The 15,966-nt window shown below is 45.0% G+C and overlaps 1 protein-coding gene across 10 annotated transcripts in view; it reads left to right on the top strand.

The window, feature by feature from the left end:
• The window catches only part of DOCK3 (dedicator of cytokinesis 3), a 448,426-nt gene that overhangs the window by 99,129 nt on the left and 333,331 nt on the right, over positions 1-15,966 (top strand). For all 10 annotated transcript variants that reach the window (XM_053296419.1, XM_053296418.1, XM_053296424.1 and 7 more), the window contains exon 6: positions 4,802-4,950. In XM_053296419.1, coding sequence (XP_053152394.1) covers positions 4,802-4,950 — 149 coding nt within the window. The remainder of the gene's footprint in view (positions 1-4,801; positions 4,951-15,966) is intronic.

The following is a 15,966-nucleotide window of genomic DNA, read 5'->3' as shown; positions in this document are numbered from 1 at the left end:
TCACAGAGTTGGAAGGGACATTGCAAGTCTAGTCCAGCCCCTTGCAGGAATCATAGTCTCTGTTAGAAGAAGGACTCCAGCAGCGTAACAAGGAATTTGTGTCTTACTGACAATACTCCCTGAAGGTATACAAATATAACCATACCAATATATATGATGGCCTGTCCAGTGTATCTAGGCACCTTTCACCTGTTGGCCACGCATAGTCTGTAAGACCTAGCAGTCTGAGATAAACCGGAGGTAGCTTTAGGCCTGTAACCATGGTTTCGCATTTTCAGGCATAACAGAGTTACAAACTGGTCCACAGTTAACTGCAGTTAGCTGTTACATCTGAATGTGGCCTCTCTCTCTCAGTAAGACACACAAGTCACAGGAGGGGCTGTTGAAAAATGTAGTCCCTAGGGTCAGCAGTCCAATTGTTCAATGAACATGCTTTCCTCTGAGCCAGTGCTGAAGAAACATCCTATCTTATGGGAAGAATGTGCTGTAATAGTGCTCCATCAAATTGAGACTTCTCTTGAATGAAGTGACCAAAAAAAGAGTTCTAGTAAGAATTAATAAGCCTACTTTCCTTTCACTGTCTATCAAATTAGCCTACTTGAGCCTCAAAAGTTTGTGTCCGCCATCACAAACTGCACCATTGAGGTGTACCTGTGTGTCACTCACTGCAGCTGTACCCAATTTGGTTCAAATAGGTTAGACAATCCACAAATTAGCCCACTTGCTCCACCTTTATGCATCCACCATCTTGGATCGGGGTGGATGACATCATCACAAACTACGCCATTGAGGTGTCTCTACAACTGTACCCAATTTGGTTCAGGCATTGCAAAGTTGATGTGGGGGGAGGGGGGACACACAGATGGACACGGACACACACACACAGACAGAATGTTGGGTGATCTCATAAGCCTACTGGAATGTAGGCTAAAAATGCTCAAGGCATCTAATGAAATTTTTTTTTAAATGTACAAGTCAAACTCCTCTTATGGAGGTCAGGCCCTCCAGTGACATTAGAAGATATCAAAAACTTTGCTCTTGAGAATGAGCCTCAAATAAAGAATGAAGAAATGAATAATAGATTAGAGAACTGTTACTTCCCTAGAAGCAAGTTGTATATGCCCCATACTTCCAGATAAGCGACAATCTGCATGTCTGCATTAACTTCAGTTCCCAGTCACCATTCAAAGCAGCTTCAGAATTTAGTCTTTTCCTACCTAACTTCAAAATGCTTAGCCAAGCTGAGGAACTGATGAAAAATGCAATACATTACTTTGTCAGGGTCTGCTAGAACCTTAAGATTTGAGTGAGCATGGGGTGCACAGAGGAATAATCCTCGCTAAATAAGGAGTTGCTTATGCAAGCAGGTGCTTATGCAAGACCTGGGGCTAGATACACATAGTTCCTGTTTAGATCCACAGCAGTAGCTCTGAATTTGGGTTGGCGGGTGGGGGGATCACATAATTCTGTATTAGCCCTCCACTCCATTTCCACAAAAGCAGGTGTTAGTAGCAAAGAGGGACTTCAACTTCCAGTTAGCTGGAAACCAGGGGCATAACTATAATAAGGCAAGGAGAGACAGTTGTCTGGGGGCCCACTGCCTTGCCCCGCCGGAGGTAAGTCACATGACTGTCTCCCCCAGACGTGCACCCGCCCGTGCTTCCTTCAGTTGTATTCATCCTCCAAAACTGATGTGAGTGTTAAGACCTGGAGCTACCAGAACAGCATGTCTTTCTCTAGTACCATTACATGACTTGCATCGTCCACAATTTACAAAACCTTTGAAAAAATATGCTTTTTGTTACCTCTATTCAGCCTCATTTAAGATTTCTTTACTTCATGAGCTGAGCTTCAGTGGGGGGGGGGGGACATTTTAAAATCTTGTCTCTGGGCCCACTCCAACCTTGCTACGTCCCTGCTGGAAACCAAACTCTGCTAAGAGTGGGAGGTTCATTAAGCTTTTGACCTCCCTTGGTGATAGGTTCATCTTTCAGAACGAGGAAGAAGGAACAAGGAGTTGGTTATCCTGGACTTAGCCTTTATCAGCAGAGAAGTATTGGTTGGTAAAGTGAAAGCGGAGAGAACCCTGCAGGAAAATGACAATGTCATCTTGGAATCGGGGCTGGGAAATCAGGAAATCAGATGTGTACCCTGGATTTCAGGAAAGCTGACTTTAATGAGCTCAGTGACAAACTACATAGAATCTCATGGCTAGAAATACTAAATTAAAAAGGAATCGGAGAGGGATGGATGATTCTAAAAAGTGAGATACTGAATGCACAATCAAAATAATTCTCATGAGAAGGAAAAATAGAAGACATTTCGAGAAACCAGTGTGGATGCACAGAACACCCTCCAAACAGCTGAGAAGCAAAAAGGATACATGTAGTGGTAGTAATCTTTATTCCATTCACATACCAGAAAAATCACAATACAAACAGTTGGTAAATACATTATGAAGAAGCAGTCAAATGATACATAAAAGAATTGGAAGGAGAGGCATAATAACCAAGGAGGGTACAAAAGAGTGGCCCAAACTTGTAGGGATGGCGTCAGAAAAACCTAGTCTCCAAATGAGCGGAAGCTTGCAAGGAATGCCAAAAATAACAAGAACAGGTTTGACAGATTTGTCTAGAACAAGAGAAAGGCCATGAAAGTGGTAGGTCTGTTGCTTGGAGAGGATGGTGAAATAGTAATGGGTGATGGAGAGATGGCAGAGCTGCTTAACTACTGTTTTGCACCTGTCTTTTCACAAGGCAAATGTGACCTAGCCAGGCAACAGATGTACAAATGGAAGGAGGAAAATGCAGTACATGTGAAAAAAAACCTGGTTTTCTTAGTAGACAACAAGTTGAACATGAATCAGTACTATGATGCAGCTACTAAAAAATCTAGTCCAGTAGTAGGCTGCTTTATCAGATGCATAGTGTCCTGATCACAAGAAGTAATCATTCCACTCACATCTGCTCTGGTCAGTCATCACCTTGGAGTACTGTGTCTAATTCTGGATCCCACAGTTTAAGAAGGATGTTGATAAATTGGAAGGGGTTTGGAGGAGGGCAACGATACAGTATGAGATCCTATGAGGAATAGTTGAAGGAGCTGGGTATATTTAGCCTGATGAAAAGAAGGCTAAGGAGAGATATAACAGTCTTCAAATATATAAAGGACTGTCACATAGAATAATTAATGGATTTATTCTCTGTTGCGCTTGAGGGCAGGGCTGGAACCAGTGGGTTGAAATGGAAAGGAAGCAGATTTAGGTTTGACTTTAGGAAGAATTTCCTAACTGTAAGAGCTGTTCAACAGTGGAACAGTCTGCTTTGGGCAGAGGTGGGCTCTCCTTCACTGAAGACTTTCAGAAAGAAGCTGGACAGCTGTACGTCAGGGATGCTATAGCAGATTCCTGCACTGAGCAGGGGGTTGGGCTAGAAGAGTTGGTCCCTTCCAACTCTGACATTCTAGGATTCTCCCCATCAGACAATTGGTACTTTGGCCTGTGATATGATTGGGGTGTGTGTGTGTGTGTGTGTGTCCAGTCCTGGCTCATAGATTATACTTTTCAGCCTGTGGAAATGCATGCCCTGAAACCTACTGTTTTACTACATGTAATCCTACATAATTGAAGTCTACATGCTAAAGAAAAGAAAATTCCAGTCTTCCTGTAGTGTAGTTTGAACAACAAACATGACAAAGTCTTTTGCAGTTTGGATTATTATTATTATTCCTTGTGGATTAGTTGAGAATACTTCGAACTATGCTTAATTACCAGTACTAGAAGTGGTCTTCTCTGCATGGGATGGGGTACAGAATGGACTGAACCCATATTCATGGCAGCTGAATTAACAGAGGGCATTATCATACTATTGTTCTAGCTTGAGGCTTTTCATTTTTTATTGGCTAATTAAACTGCCTGACCTACTTTAAATGGAGCCATGCCAGGGGTACCATGCCTTTTACTTATTTTTCTGTGTATATTCAGAATTTAAAAAAATAGATCCAAACTGCAAAATACTTTGTCATGTTTTGTCATTCACCACTAGTCCCAGATGGTATAAACCACATAAAACAAATACAAAAATGAACATGACGAATATTTATATATTGCAAATGTGAAGCAACAAATGTATTGGCATAAAAAGTGCCATTTTCCAATACATCACTTAAAATGCCTTCTTATATCTTATGTGAGCATACAATCTGCTACTAGTGACATGTTTTGGAGACTTGTTAAAGTATACCATTCAAAATAATGTGACTACAAATTACTGTTGTACTAACCAAACTGTTAATAGCATTTTAAATTTTAACTTGCGTTGTTTGCTTTCTTATCCTTAAATACTGTTAATTGAAATATATTCCATATTTAAATGAGAGTTCATAATAGCAAAACTAATTCATCCCTTTTGCTCTGAGCCAGTTCCCAATAGTTGTATTATTCTGCTTGAAGTAATTCAACATGTTGCTCTATTTCTTTATATGATCTATAGCTTTGAAATACTATAAACTTAGCCTGGGTGGATGTATTCGTTTCTTTCCATAACATAGTTCTAAAATAAATTTGCAGAATGCTATTTTTATATTTTAAAAAAGAAGATATTGTTGAGTGATCTAAGAAACTAACAATACGGGGGGGTGGTGTTTTCATGGAAGCTTCATTTATATTAATAACTTTGCAACACACAGAGCTCCTGGGAGCGTATGTTCTCTGTTTTGCTAGCAGAGTTGGTTTATAACAATATAAACTTGCAACTAAAACTTCAGTTTTGTATCTTGTTCTTTTCCTTCAAAACCTTCACAGAAACATAAGATAGACCTTTTCTACAAACTGCGTCATGTGATGAATGAACTAATTGATCTTCGCAGACAATTACTGTCGGGTCACTTGACCCAGGACCAAGTACGAGAAGTCAAGAGACATCTAACTGTACGACTGGACTGGGGTAATGAGTAAGTATGGGGTTCCATTTGTTTTAACTACATTTGTTATGTTACAGAATTTTACATTTGAATTTACTTGCTGGAATCAGAATACAGATTTTAGTACCCTTTACGAATTCTCTGTAATATATGATATAATTAAAACGGCTGAAATGTTAGATGTATTTGCCCTGATCCTAAACATATGGATTAATGCATTAATTTAAAGAGGGTTCAACACAGGGCAAGGCGCTTATAAATCCCATTGGGCAGGGGGCGGGCAGGAAGCTCACTGAATTTTCTCAGGGTTGTGACCAGTACCTGTATTGTGTTTACTGTTAAACTGCCTCACCATCAAAATTACTGTCCTGTCAATGAACTTTTTGAAGCCCCTCCTCAGTAGATAATGTGTAATGTTGCTGCTGTGGAAAATGAAATCTGAGAAACTGTAGCTGAAAGTAAGCATTTCAATATGTTTCTCAAAAATATGCTTTGTCTGTAAACATATATTTTGGACATTTGCATTGTTTCTATCTCTCAAAGTAATATTTGAGAAGAGAAGAAAAGACGTATATGCCCAAACTTGGTGGTGGTGTTTTTGTTTTCTCCACTAGACCACTTTTCACTCAAGGAGGTGGCCTGCAACTTTTTATTTCTGTTCAGCACTAGTGCAGAACAAACTCCCTGCAGCTTGATTTAAAGTTTATATTCTGGATTAGATAATTGTCAATTTTATTGACTTTGCTATTTAAAACTCTACTTCTGGAGCATTGTAACAAATGGAACCATTTGTTACAAGGGAAAATTTTGTGAGCTCCTCAGGAAGGGGATCAGAAGACTTGGTTATAAATCAAGCAGTCCTCCCACCAATAATTAACAGTCAAAGATTGAAGTCCAATTAAAATCCAATTAAAATATATTTTATTGATTACAGAGTGAGACTTTAATTACATGAACATGTGGGGCATTCCTATGTAAGACAGAACACGCAAGATGAGATATGTCTGGGCACTATTGCTTAAACTTCACTTTTGAGGAGACATACTGACTATATGTGTGTTATGCTAAATGTATACTGTATGTGATGGGTGAAGGGGAGATGGGGAAATGATGACAAGGGGAAGACAGGGCAAACCACAAGATCCACTGGGGGAGTGAAAAGTGAAATACTTTGGACCCGAACAAGTTTGGGTAGCCAGAAAGGGTTGGGGTTGGTCAAAGACCAAAGGAAAAAGCGAGACAAACATAGACACCATCAGGGAGATAAGGCAGGAAGATAAAGCACCTCTGGGCGATACCTTAGGAATGACATATGCACAGAAAAGAATTATTTAACAGTGGAGGTTCTAGGGTTGTAAGATGACTAACACATTTCCCCCTTCCCTAAATCTGAATTTAGAACCTTCCCACTGTGACACTTGTAAAGGGGAATCCTGCAAGAATTCCCCTTTACAAGTAAAGGGATAAATGCGGTGGTGGGGGGTGAGGGAAGGTAGCTTTCTATTTATTTATTTATTTATTTATTTATTTGAACATTTTTATACCACCCAAAACTTACGTCTCAGAGGTTTACAACAGAATAAAAACGAAGTTAAACATTCATTAAGACAAAAATGGGGGGGGGGACACACACACATTACAACAATTTAAAAATTTCAAAATAGTATTTTAAAACAGCATTAAAACAACATTAATTAAAAGCCTGAGTGAAGAAATGTGTTTTTAAAGACTTTTTAAAAGCTGTCAGAGATGGGGAGGCTCTTATTTCACTAGGGAGCGTATTCCAAAGCCTCGAGGCAGCAGCGGAGAAGGCCCATCCCTGAGTGGCCACCAGACGAACTGGTGGCAAATGCAGACAGACCTCTTGTGATGATCTCAATGGGCGGTGGGGTTCATACAGAAGAAGGCGTTCCCTTAAATACCCAGGGCCCAAACTGTTTAGGGCTTTATAGGTTATAACCAGCACCTTGTATTTTGCCCGGAAACATATCGGCAGCCAGTGTAGCTCCTTCAATACAGGAGTTTTATGGTCTCTCCGAGATGACCCAGAGACCAGCCTGGCTGACGCATTCTGGACCAGCTGTAGTTTCCGGACTACGTACAAGGGCAGCCCCACATAGAGCGCATTACAGTAATCCAGTCTGGAGGTTACCAGCAGATGTACCACTGTTTTGAGGTCATTCATCTCAAGAAACGGACGCAGCTGGCATATTAGCCAAAGCTGATAGAAGGCACTTCTGGCCACCACCTCAACCTGGGACACCAGGGAGAGGCTCGGATCCAGTAGGACCCCTAGACTGTGTGCCTGTTCATTCCACAACAGGCAGATCAAAATCATCTCTTGAGTTCTGACCCCCCCACAATGAGTACCTCCGTCTTAGCCGGATTCAATCTCAGTTTGTTATCCCTCATCCAGCCCATCACCGACTCCAGGTGGGCATTTAGGGAGGTTATGCCCTCTCCCGATGATGCTGACATGGAGAAATAGATTTGGGTGTCATCAGCATACTGGTAGCACCCTGCACCAAATCTCCTGATCTCTCCCGGCAGTTTCATGTAGATATTAAACAACATTGGAGACAATATGGAGCCCTGGGGACACCATACAAAAGTTCAGATTTTGAAGAACAGCAGTCTCCAAGGGGCACCATCTGGAACCTGCCCAAGAGGTAGGAGCGGAACCACTGCAGAGCAGTGCTTCCAACTCCCAACCCCCTCAGACGCTCCAGAAGGATACTATGGTCGATAGTATAGCTCCTCTGGTAGCTCCTCTGCTGTCAGGGAGAATAAAGGTCTTGGGCAAGGAGGACATCGGTCTGAGGAAGAGGGAAATGCTCCTTTAGAATGCATCCATGGATGATGAGCCCATATCCTCTTGCACAGGGGATACTCCTCTGGGGGGTGGGGGCCTCTTTATAGTGGGTGATTCGATCATTAGAGGGATAGAGAGATGGGTCTGTGACCCGCGTGTTGACCGCACGGTGACTTGCCTGCCTGGTGCGAAGGTTGCGGACATTACGCAGCGTCTAGACAGGCTCCTAGGCAGTGCTGGGGAGGAGACAGCTGTCGTGGTGCACGTCGGCACCAACGATTTGGGGAAATGCAGTCGGGAGTCCTGGAAGCCAAATTTAGGCTGATAGGTAGCATTTTGAAGTCCAGGACCCCCAAGGTAGCATTCTCAGAAATGCTACCTGTTCCACGTGCAAGTACAGTGAGACAGGCAAAGCTGAGGGGTTTCAATGAGTGGATGAGACGTTGGTGCCGGGAGGAGGGGTTTAGATTTGTTAGGCACTGGGACACATTTTGGGGCAAGCAAGGCCTGTACAAAAGGGACGGGCTGCACTTGAACCAAGACGGAACAAGACTGCTGGCGCTTAAAATCAAAAAGGTTGCAGAGCAGCTTTTAAAATGACATCTGGGGAACAGCCGATGGGAGCTGGGCAGTATCCCGTTTGGCAAAAGCCATCCTTTAAAGTGTGAGGCTGCAAAGAATTCAGATAAAACAGAAGGGGACAGAGCAGAACCGCATAAAGAGCAGACGGGAGCCTGTGCCAGCAGGTCAAAGAGTCAAAAGAATAGCATATATCGGGAGAGATTCAGCATATACAGGTGAAACTCGAAAAATTAGAATATCGTGCAAAAGTCCGTTAATTTCAGTAATGCAAATTAAAAGGTGAAACTGATATATGAGACAGATGCATTACATGCAAAGCGAGATAAGTCAAGCCTTAATTTGTTATAATTGTGATGATCATGGCGTACAGCTCATGAGAACCCCAAATCCACAATCCCAGAAAATTAGAATATTGTGAAAAGGTTCAACAGTCTAGGCTCCAGGTGTCCCACTCCAATCAGCTAATAAATCCATAACACCTGCAACGGGTTCCTGAGCCTTTAAATGGTTTCTCAGTCTGGTTCATTAGGAATCACAATCATGGGAAAGACTGCTGACTTGACAGTTGTGCAGAAAACCATCATTGACACCCTCCATAAGGAGGGAAAGCCTCAAAAGGTAATTGCAAAAGAGGTTGGATGTTCCCAAAGTACTGTATCAAAGCACATTAATAGAAAGTTATGTGGAAGGGAAAAGTGTGGAAGAAAAAGGTGCACAAGCAGCAGGGATGACCGCAGCCTGGAGAGGATTGTCAGGAAAAGGCCATTCAAAAGTGTTGGGGACTTTCACAAGGAGTGGACTGAGGCTGGAGTTAGTGCATCAAGAGCCACCACACACAGACGGATCCTGGACATGGGCTTCAAATGTCGTATTCCTCTTGTCAAGCCGCTCCTGAACAACAAACAACGTCAGAAGCGTCTTACCTGGGCTCAAGAAAAAAAGAACTGGTCTGTTGCTCAGTGGTCCAAAGTCCTCTTTTCTGATGAGAGCAACTTTTGCATCTCATTTGGAAACCAAGGACCCAGAGTCTGGAGGAAGAATGGAGAGGCACACAATGCAAGATGCTTGAAGTCCAGTGTGAAGTTTCCACAGTCTGTGTTGATTTGGGGAGCCATGTCATCTGCTGGTGTTGGTCCACTGTGCTTCATTAAGTCCAGGGTCAACGCAGCCGTCTATCAGGAGATTTTGGAGCACTTCATGCTTCCTTCCGCAGACGAGCTGTATGGGGATGCTGACTTCATTTTCCAGCAGGACTTGGTACCTGCCCACACTGCCAAAAGTACCAAAACCTGGTTCCATGACCATGGGATTACTGTGCTTGATTGGCCAGCAAACTCGCCTGACCTGAACCCCATAGAGAATCTATGGGGCATTGCCAAGAGAAGGATGAGAGACATGAGACCAAACAATGCAGAAGAGCTGAAGGCCGCTATTGAAGCATCCTGGTCTTCCATAACACCTCATCAGTGCCACAGGCTGATAGCATCCATGCCACGCCGCATTGAGGCAGTAATTGCTGCAAAAGGGGCCCAAACCAAGTACTGAATACATATGCATGCTTATACTTTTCAGAGGTCCGATATTGTTCTATTCTACAATCCTTGTCTTCTTGGTTCCATGTAATATTCTAATTTTCTGGGATTGTGGATTTGGGGTTTTCATGAGCTGTACGCCATGATCATCACAATTATAACAAATTAAGGCTTGACTTATCTCGCTTTGCATGTAATGCGTCTATCTCATATATCAGTTTCACCTTTTAATTTGCATTACTGAAATTAATGAACTTTTGCACAATATTCTCATTTTTCGAGTTTCACCTGTAGGTGCTTATATGCCAATGCCAGAAGCCTCCGAGCCAAGATGGGTGAGCTGGAGTGCTTGGTTGCTAACGCAGAAATAGATATAGTGGGCATAACAGAAACATGGTGGAACAGTGAGAACCGGTGGGACACTGTTATCCCTGGGTATAAACTCTATAGAAAGGACAAGGAGGGGTGCCTTGGAGGAGGGGTAGCATTGTATGTTAAAGAAGGGATAGAATCTAACAAGCTAGAAAACCTAACTGGACTGGAGTCCTCCACAGAAACCCTGTGGGTGACTATACAAGGCCGGAAAGGGAACGTGCTACTGGGGACGTGCTATCGCCCTCCATATCATAATGCCGACAGTGACTGGGAGTTGCAGGAGGAAATAAGGGAGGCGTCAAGGAGAGGCAGGGCTGTAATTATGGGTGATTTCAATTACCCACACATAGACTTGGTAAATTCACATTCAAGTCAGGACCAAGAGGTCAAATTTCTTGATACGCTAAATGACTGTGCCCTACAACAGTTGGTCGTGGAACTGACCAGAGAGAAGGCGACCTTGGATCTAATTCTGAGTGACACCCAGGACCTAGTGCATGACGTCAGTGTCATCGACCCTTTAGGGAACAGTGACCACTGTGCCATCAAATTCAGCATACATGCGGGGAGAGAATCACCAAGGATGTCTAACATAGACATTTTGAATTTCAGAAGAGGAAACTTCTCCAAAATGAGGAGTATGGTGAAAAGAAAGCTGAGGGGGGAAATCAGGAGAGTCACTTCACTCCAGAGTGCATGGAGTTTACTCAAAACCACAATACTAGAAGCCCAGTTAGATTGTATACCCAAAAGGAGGAAAGGTACCACTAAGTCCAGGAGGATGCCAGCATGGCTAACGGGTACCGTCAAAGAAGCCATAAAAGGGAAGAAGACTTCCTTCTGAAATTGGAAGGCCTGTCCAAACGAAGAGAACAGAAAGGAACACAAACTCTGGCAAAAGAAATGCAAGGTGACAATAAGGGAGGCAAAAAGAGAGTTTGAGGAACATTTAGCCAAAAGTATCAAGGGGAATAACAAAAACTTCTTTAAGTACATCAGAAGCAGGAAACCTGCCAGGGAGGCGGTTGGGCCATTAGACAATGAGGGAGTGAAAGGGATTATTAAGGAGGATATGGAGGTTGCAGAGAAGCTGAATGAGTTATTTGCATCTGTCTTCACGGCAGAAGATACTGAGCATATACCTGTTCCTGAACCAGGCTTTTTAGGGATGGAGGCTAGAGAGCTGAGTCAGATAGAAGTGACAAGGGATGATGTTCTAAACTGTCTGGAAAAACTGAAAGCTAACAAATCACCAGGGCTGGATGACATCCATCCAAGAGTCCTCAAAGAACTCAAATGTGAAATTGCCGACCTCCTTGCTAAAATATTTAACTTATCCCTGAAATTGGGCTCTGTACCAGAGGACTGGAGAGTAGCAAATGTAACACCGATTTTCAAGAAGGGATCCAGGGGCGATCCGGGAAATTACAGGCCCGTTAGCCTAACGTCCGTTCCAGGCAAATTGATGGAAAGCATCCTCAAGGATAAAATTGTAAAGCACCTAGAAGAACAGGCCCTGCTGGGAGTGAGCCAGCATGGCTTCCGCAAAGGTAAATCTTGCCTCACCAACCTTTTGGACTTCTTTGAGAGTGTCAGCAAGTGTGTGGATCAAGGTGATCCAGTTGACATAGTCTACCTGGACTTCCAAAAACTTTTGACAAAGTTCCTCATCAAAGACTCCTGAGGAAACTTAGCGGTCATGGGATAAGGGGACAAGTACATGTGTGGATTGCTAACTGGTTGAAAGACAGGAAACAGGGTATGTATAAATGGAGAGTTTTCACAATGGAGGGAAGTAAGAAGTGGGGTCACCCAGGGATCTGTACTGGGACTGGTGCTTTTTAATTTATTCATAAATGTTCTAGAAGCAGGGGTAAGGAGCGAGGTGGCCAAATTTGCAGATGATACCAAACTCTTCCGGGTAGTGAAATCCCAAACGGATTGTGAGCAGCTCCAAAAGGATCTCTCCAAACTGGGGGAGTGGGCGACAAAATGGCAAATGCGGTTCAGTGTTGGCCAGTGTAAAGTGATGCACATTGAGACGAAATACCCCAACTTCAAGTATACACTGATGGGATCCGAGCTGTCGTTGACGGACCAGGTGAGGGATCTTGGGGTTGTGGTGGACAGCTCGTTGAAAGTGTCGACTCAATGTGCGGCAGCTGTGAAAAAGGCCAATTCCATGCTAGGGATCATTAGAAAGGGGATTGAAAATAAAACGGCTAACATTTTAATGTCCTTATACAAAACTATGGTGCGACCACACTTGGAGTACTGCGTACAATTCTGGTCACCACATCTTAAAAAGGACATTGTTGAACTGGAGAAGGTACAGAAGAGGGCAACCAAGATGATCAGGGGCCTAGAGCACCTTTCTTATGAGGCAAGACTACAACACCTGGGGCTTTTTAGTTTAGAAAAAAGATGACTGCGGGGAGACATGATAGAGGTCTATAAAATCATGCATGGTGTGGAGAAAGTGGAGAGAGAGAGATTCTTTTCCCTCTTGCACAACACTAGAACCAGGGGTAACTCCATGAAATTGATTGCCAGGTCTAGGACCAACAAACGGAAGTACTTTTTCACACAATGCGTGATCCACTTGTGGAACTCTCTGCCACAGAATGTGGTGACAGCCAACAACCTGGATGGCTTTAAGAGGGGTTTGGATGACTTCATGGAGGAGAGGTCTATCAATGGCTACTAGTCGGAGGGCTGTGGGCCACCTCCAGCCTCAAAGGCAGGATGCCTCTGAGTACCAGTTGCAGGGGAGTAATGGCAGGTGAGAGGGCATGCCCTCAACTCCTGTCTGTGGCTTCCACCAGCATCTGGTGGGCCACTGTGCGAAACAGGATGCTGGATTGGATGGGCCTTGGGCCTGACCCAGCAGGGCTGTTCTTATGTTTCTTATCGAAAGCCGCCGAGAGGTCCAGAAGGACCTACAGAGTCACACTTCCTCTGTCAATTGCCAATTGGAGATTATCCATCAGGCCAACCAAAGCAGTCTCCACCCCATAGCCAGCCCGAAAGCCAGTTTGAAATGGGTCAAGATAATCAGTTTCATCCAAGACTGTCTGGAGCTGGGAGGCCACCACCCTCTCAATTACCTTGCCCAGCCACAGAAGGTTGGAGACAGGCCTGTAGTTGTCCAAATCCGAGGCATCCAGGGTAGGCTTCTTCAGAAGCGGTCTAATAATTGTCTCCTTAAGACAAGGAGGCATCCTACCTTCCCTCAGAGACGCATTTATAATCTCTACCAGGCCTTCTATGACAATCCCCCGGCCAGCTAATATAAGCCATTTCGGACAAGGGTCAAGGTGGTAGGCCGCACCATTCCATTCAGCTTGTCCACATCCTCAGGAGTCACAAACTGGAACCTATCCAACCTAATCACACAAGAAGAGTCACTGGACACCTCCACATCAGACACTGAGGTAATTGTGGAGAAGGAGTCTAAGTCGGCCCGAATACGAGAGATTTTGTCCACAAAGAATTCATTAAACATATCACAGCGGGTAATCGATGGTTCCAGATTCTGATTCGAGGGAGGAGGAGCACTCACTAGCCCCTCTCACAACCCTGAACAACTCTGCCAGACATGAACTTGCAGGTGCAATATGGGCAGAAAAGAATCGCTTCTTTGCCGCACATATGGCCTGAGCATAGGTCTTCAAATGAGCTCTATGTTGCAGTCTGTCGGATTCAAGCCAAGTCTTTCTCCACTTGCGCTCCAGTCATCTACCTCGCCACTTCAGCCCCCATAGTTCTTCTGTATACCAAGGGGCCAATTTTGAAGCAGTTCGGAGAGGATGCTTAGGAGCAATCATGTCTACTGCCTCATTGAGTTTGCTGTTCCAATTCTCCACCAGGGCATCAACAGGATCACCAGCAGAGCCAACACTAAATCCCTCAAAGGCTTCTTGAAATCCTATTGGATCCAATAACCTTCTTGAGCGGATCATCCTAATAGGGCCCTCGCCCCTGCAAAGGTGGGAAGTGATTGTGAGTCCAACCTTAATCGGATGGTGATCCGTCCATGACAATGGGAAAATCACAGGATTTCCCACCCATGGAACACCACCCTGATCAGAGTGAAAGACCAAATCAAGCGTGTGACCAGCAATGTGCGTTGGCCTCGAGACCACTTGGGATAGGCCCATAGTCGTCATGGCCGCTATGAACTCCCGAGCTGCTCCGGACAAATCAGTCCCAAAAAGAACATTGAAGTCACCCAGCACCACAAGCCTGGGGGACTCCAACACCAAGTCCGAGACCAAGTCCGTCAGCTCGGTTAGGGACTCTGTTGAGCAGCGGGGCAATTGGTATACCAACAGAAGTCCCAGTCTATCCCTGGTCCCCAGACTTATGTACACACATTTGATATGGTCCGACACTCTTACTGGGATCCTGGTAAGGAAAAGGTCATTCTTATAGATCACAGCCACTCCATCTCCCCACCCACGGTCCCTCACCCGCTCCTCAACAGAGTAGCCTGGAGGAAGAAGCTGGGACCACACTGGGCTCCCAGCCTCGTCTCTGTAATACATAACGGGTCGGCACCTTCATCCAGAATAAAATCATGGATGGTTTCTGATTTGTTCTGGACCGACCTGGCATTACAGAGGAGCAAGGTGAGGTTCCAAGGATGATTGGCACTGCTCCCCAAGGTCAAAAAGCTAGCAGGACAGCCGGAAGGGGAAATAGCTATTAGATTTCTAAATCCCCTTCCCCTGTAATTGCCCGCTGACCTGCCAACGTTACTTCTTCTGTTCCCCACCACGACCGGAATGGCTGCCCCACAGTCAGTGGACACGCCTCCTGTCTCCCCATCTCCAGTTAAGCCCAGACACATTCTAAGATTGTCTCACTCAGGACAAATTAAAACAGAAGCTCCACTATTAAATGCCCCCCCTATACAAATACCTAGGCCAAGAGACCTGGCCCTCGCCCTCTCTGTCCCCCAAAGGGGCGACCCCCTTTGGTGTTGCCCCTTCGGTGGCGGGCCCGCCGCCACTGGCAGAAACCTATATAGCCCTGAGCAGGCAGCTCTAGGCAGCTGGAATGCAGGAAACTGCCAAGTCACCCTCCTCCCTTCCCCCAATCCTGCAAAGCCTCACCTCAGCACAGCAACCAGTCCTGGGGGGCAGATAACAGACAGGGGGCAGCAGGACAAGCAAACAGGCAGGCACCCAGTCTCACACCCTGGGGTCTACCTGGGAGCAGATGTTTTAGTAGTTTACAGTACCTTTAAAAGCAAGCTGCGGTGGTGGGACTCCTTCCACACACACTCTGGCTTCCCAAATGACCAGCTGGCTGTCCTGCGGCCTGTTTCGGGCCTTGGACAGCAGTGGGGTTGATGGAGGTGGCAGCAGGGGCTCCTTCCCTGTCTGCCAGCCTCCCAAATGACTGGCTGGGGTGCTGACCACATCATTTGGGAGTCTGGCGAGGGTGGCGGTGGAAAGAGCCACCACCTCTCTTGTTCTTGGTGCTGTAGTGCAACTGGCCAGTCATTTGGGAGGCCATTGGGGCGGGTGCATGTGGAAGGAGTTCCCTTTGCCATCCCCTGTTGCCGGGGCTTGCTTTCAAAGGTACTGTAAATGACTAAAATGCTACATTTCCCCTCCTCGCCCCCAACCCAACAGCCATCTTTGCCATAGAGCTAGGAAGAAGGAGCAGCCTGGCAGCAGGAACTTTCCCAATATACTGCAATGCTTGTGGAGTTCTTTCGGGGATTTCTGGAAGCTC

This window comes from Hemicordylus capensis, chromosome 2 (assembly GCF_027244095.1).
Source record: "Hemicordylus capensis ecotype Gifberg chromosome 2, rHemCap1.1.pri, whole genome shotgun sequence".
Lineage (NCBI taxonomy): Eukaryota > Metazoa > Chordata > Lepidosauria > Squamata > Cordylidae > Hemicordylus > Hemicordylus capensis.
The sequence above is the reverse complement of the archived record's forward strand: the minus strand, read 5'-3'. Positions and strand labels throughout refer to the sequence as shown.